We start from the raw sequence: 4,582 nt of genomic DNA, 5'->3' as shown, positions 1-4,582 counted from the left end.
CATGTCAACAGTTACTTAAATATTTCTTTATCGTAAATATATACACATCTGTATAAGTGATTAAACTATTTCCTCATCACACAGGCATGTTAATATTCTATTCGGTACACTAATTCAGCTAATTGACCGGAATAGCTAAATGACGCGCCATAACTGAATCTGGCTCGATAATCGCAAGAACCGCGAAGTCGACGAGAGTTTCGTGACTCACGCAATTATCGAGCACCTAATGAGCATCGCACTAGCACATTAATTTATTTAACGATCGAACTATTATGAATAATTCATCAGCTTACCGTTTCAACAGCTGACTCGAATCCGCGAGATCGGTAGCGATTTTCCGATCTAGGCAATTTGTTGAGCGCTTGGGGAAAATCGCGCTGCTAGCTTCGTCTTCACCCGATTCTTGGGATTTCTTGGGGATGCACGAACGACGACGACCTTCGATTGAAGTCTGGAGTAAACTGGTGAGGTGGGGATCGAGCCGGGGATGACGTGTTTGACGACTCGACGGCAAACGACGAGGTCGATGACGCGATTGGGAATTAAAGTCGAGCGAGCCGAGGGCACGCTGGCGAGCAGGAAACAGGACGCGCGGCGAGACTGAGCGTCTGTAAGAAAAGACGCGATGGCCAGGGAACTCAGCACGGCGCGACGATTTGGTAGATAGGGAGAACATGACGACTAGAGAGGCAAGGTTTGCAGATGCCGCGGGACTGCCCAAACACAAAAAAAAGACGACGTGGGGTGAGTAGCGCACACACACGTCACAACAAAACGATGGCGGTTCAAGGCTTGATATTTCCTGGAGCAGAGCAAGGGTGCTGGGAGTTCGCAGCGGTGCTCCACGACAGCCATCACTGGCGTCGAGCAATGAGCGATTTAGCAAGGTCGATGACAAACAACGCAACGACGAGCTGGAATACCAGGGTGGCCCGAGCACGACGGATGAGCGGTAGCCAAGCAGTGGGACGTGACTGCGTGCAGAGGGGTAGGAGGCCGAGCAGAGAAACGCGGCCATGGACAGAGAAGCAGGCGCGCGCGCACGGACAACAGCGAAGAGCTCGGCGCGTTGGCCACGGCGAACGCCAGGGCGCGCGGCGAGCAGCAGCCTGAGCAAGCAACCCAGGGCGCGAGCAGGGAGCTTGGCCGGGCGTTGGGGCTGGGCGCGATGAACTTCAGTCCGAGCACCGACAAGCCGAGGCCGGATCCGAGGAAGACGAGAGGGGCTGCGGCCGGGCGAGACCTCGGCAGGGCGCGAGCGAGCAGGGGTCTGGCAGGGAGTGACGACTGGGAAGCAGGGAAGCTCGCCAGAGGGAGAGGGCAAGGGCGCCGGCGAGGAGAACCAAGGAGCCGGGGGCGAGCAGGGAAGGAGAGGAGGGAGCGGCTGAGCTGGGCGGGAAGAACCTCAGGGCGCGGCTGAGGAAGCACCAAGCAGAGGATGGCTGCGCAAAGAAGAAGAACACACGGCTGGAGATAAGGATTGCTTAGCGCTGAAAATATCCAGAGAGCAGATGACTTGCTGCGCAAAGAAGAAGAACGCACGGCTGAAGATAAGGATTGCTGAGCGCTGCCGACGCGGGAGGAAAAAATCTGGATTTTTTTCCACGGGCTGCGCGACGCTTGGAGAAGGCGAGCAGAGAGAGATGAGCGCCGGACTGGAGCTTGGTCGCTGGAGAAAAAAAAGATCAGCCGGTGACTGCAAAAAAAATCTTAGGCGGATGAGGATGAACGAGAGCTGGTGACGGACGGTAAAAATCAGAGGAAGAGTGGCTGCAGAAAAATCAACGGACAAGGCAGGTGAGCGGCGTAGGAGAAGATTTTTCTCAGTTTTTTCTCAATTTCTATTCTTTCTTTATAAGGTAAATCGCAGATATTTCGAAAATTAAGATTTTTAGATCGTGACGAGACATAATTAGAACAAATCAAAATGATGTTAACAACAGTATTTCAGACTGTGTTTCCTTCTATTCGAAATCAAGTAATTTTTATCTACGTCAGAGTACCTGGTTCCACAGTCAGGATAATTTACCAGTGAATCGAAGCTCAATTATCGATTCCCGTACGCGATTTCACGGTGGATAGTAGGAATCGAATTATTTAATACTTGTTTATATCTGAAGATTCGGATCCAGGCGAGAACAACAGACCAAAATAAACTGATTTCGGACTGATAATTTGTTCTACGCGATTCGACCGAAATTAGCCGAAACCAGATCCGCAAATGCATACGGCGTGCCGAACAATAAATTAAATTATATCCTCGCACACGATTTCACTCAGACGACGTACGATTCAGATTATTTTGCACCGGGTATTTTAGTCGTCGAGTTCAAATTAATCTGTCAGGGATAAAATCGTCCGAGTGGGTTGAGCTTCCGAATTCGTACCCGTGCGAGCGATGAATTTTAAATAATCACCGGACGCACCGATTTTCGGAACAACTCTGTTCCGAACATCACGAAAATTTAGAAAGAGCCCGGATAGATAGAAATAAAAACGATGTCGCACTCGCGACAGATGAAATCGATGCGATATAAAAATCGTGGTAGATGAAGACGATTAAATTTTAGCATCTGTTTTATCCACTGATATTACGCGCTTAAATCCATACTCGTTGTCGAGCGGAATATAAACACCTGGGGTGTTACAGTGCCGCCTTGCTCCAAGTTGACGATTTGTTTGGAACCTTTGATCATCAATTCAAAGCTCACAAACTTTCCTATAACCTCCTTGGGAGACATTAGCTTATATCTAGGATCACCACGTATTAATTGAACTTGAGTAGGATTACGAAAAATGAGTGATCTTAGAATAACCTTGACCATTTCATGGTCATTGAAAGGGAAATAGGGTCAAACCTTTTCCTAAATGATTTTGGTGGTTGAATTGCCCAACACAAATAATTGGACTAACTAGTTTGCTCTAGATTATATGTTCTATAGGTGCCAAAGGTTCAACACAAACCAATAAAAAGATCTGAGTTAGGGTTCAAAAGAAAGGAGCAAAAGAAACCGAAGAGGACCCTAGTCTGGCGCACCGGACTGTTCGGTGTGCCACCGGATAGTGTCCGGTGCACCAGGGAGGATCGACCTCAAACTCTTCACCTTCGGGTTTCTCCAGACGCACTCCGCTATAATTCACCAAACTGTCCGGTGTGCCACCAGACTGTCCGGTGCACCAAGCGGAGCAACGGCTATCAGCACAACGGTTGTCTACATAGTGCCCTGACAGAGCTACAGTTCATGGCAGAAGTCAGAGCAGGCACCAGAGGCACACCGGACAGTGAATAGTGCCTATCCGGTGCGGCACCGGACTGTCCGGTGCACCAAGAGGTCAGGTCTCCAACGGTCGAAACCGTCAGAACTCTAACGGTTGGGTGATGTGGCTGGTGCACCGGAGTATCCGGTGCGCCCATCGACAGCAGCCCAACCCCAACGGTTGGTTTGGTGGTTGGGGCTATAAATACCCCAACCACCACACTTCAAGGTATCCAAGTTTTCAGCCATTTGTATTCAATACAAGAGCTCTAGACTTCACTCCAAGAAACTAACAAGAGATCAAATCCTCTCCAAAGTCCACAACCACTCCAAACACTTAGTGACTTGTGAGAGAGAGATTTTCGTGTTCATTTGAGTTCTTGTCGCTTGGATCGCTTTTCTTCTTCTCCATTCTTGTTCTCAAGCAACTTGTAATCAAAGCAAGAGACACCAATTGTGTGGTGGCCCTTATGGGGTCTAAGTGACCCATTTGATTGAGGAGAAAAGCTCACTCCGTCTAGGTGACCGTTTGAGAGAGGGAAAGGGTTGAAAGAGACCCGGTCTTTGTGACCACCTCAACGGGGAGTAGGTTTGCAAGAACCGAACCTCGGTAAAACAAATCACCGTGTCATCCGCTTCATTTGCTTGTGATTTGTTTTCGCCCTCTCTTTCGGACTCGGTTTTATCTCTAACGCTAACCCCAGCTTGTAGTTGTGCTTAAAGTTTATAAAATTCAGATTTGCCTATTCACCCCACTCTAGGCGACTTTCAATTGGTATCAGAGCCCGATACTTCATTAGAGTCTAACCACTCGAAGTGATGTCGGGAGGATCCGCCAAGAGGGAGATGGAAACGGACACAAGCCGCGGGAAAGCTCCATCAAAGGAGTCCGGCACCAAAGGAAGGGAGGAATCACCTCCCCACGTCAAGTCGCATCGGAGTGGCGACAAGAAGAAGAAGATGAAGAAAGTGGTCTACTACGAGACCGACTCTTCGTCGCCATCCACTGAAAGGGAAATAGGGTCAAACCTTTTCCTAAATAATTTTGGTGGTTGAATTGCCCAACATAAATAATTGGACTAACTAGTTTGCTCTAGAATATAAGTTCTATAGGTGCCAAAGGTTCAACACAAACCAATAAAAAGGTCCAAGATAGCGTTCAAAAAGAAAGGAGCAAAACCAACCCAAGGCTGCCCTGGTCTGGCGCATCGGACTGTCCGGTGCACTAGGGTGAATCAACTCCAACTCGCCACCTTCAGGTTTCTGGAAAAGCCACTCCGCTATAATTCACCGGACTGTCTGGTGTGCCAAGCGGAGCAACG

The 4,582-nt window shown here is 49.0% G+C and overlaps 1 protein-coding gene across 1 annotated transcript; it reads right to left on the bottom strand.

Annotated features, from left to right (window-relative positions):
* LOC100384561 (uncharacterized) lies at window positions 1-1,438 on the bottom strand. The gene has a single exon (NM_001177073.1). The coding sequence runs from the start codon at window positions 1,019-1,021 to the stop codon at window positions 293-295; it is 729 nt and encodes a 242-aa protein (NP_001170544.1). The 5' UTR covers window positions 1,022-1,438; the 3' UTR covers window positions 1-292.
* Window positions 1,439-4,582: the final 3,144 nt, after the last annotated feature.

The sequence above is a fragment of the Zea mays genome, chromosome 6 (assembly GCF_902167145.1).
Source record: "Zea mays cultivar B73 chromosome 6, Zm-B73-REFERENCE-NAM-5.0, whole genome shotgun sequence".
In the NCBI taxonomy this organism is placed as follows: domain Eukaryota; kingdom Viridiplantae; phylum Streptophyta; class Magnoliopsida; order Poales; family Poaceae; genus Zea; species Zea mays.
The sequence above is the reverse complement of the archived record's forward strand: the minus strand, read 5'-3'. Positions and strand labels throughout refer to the sequence as shown.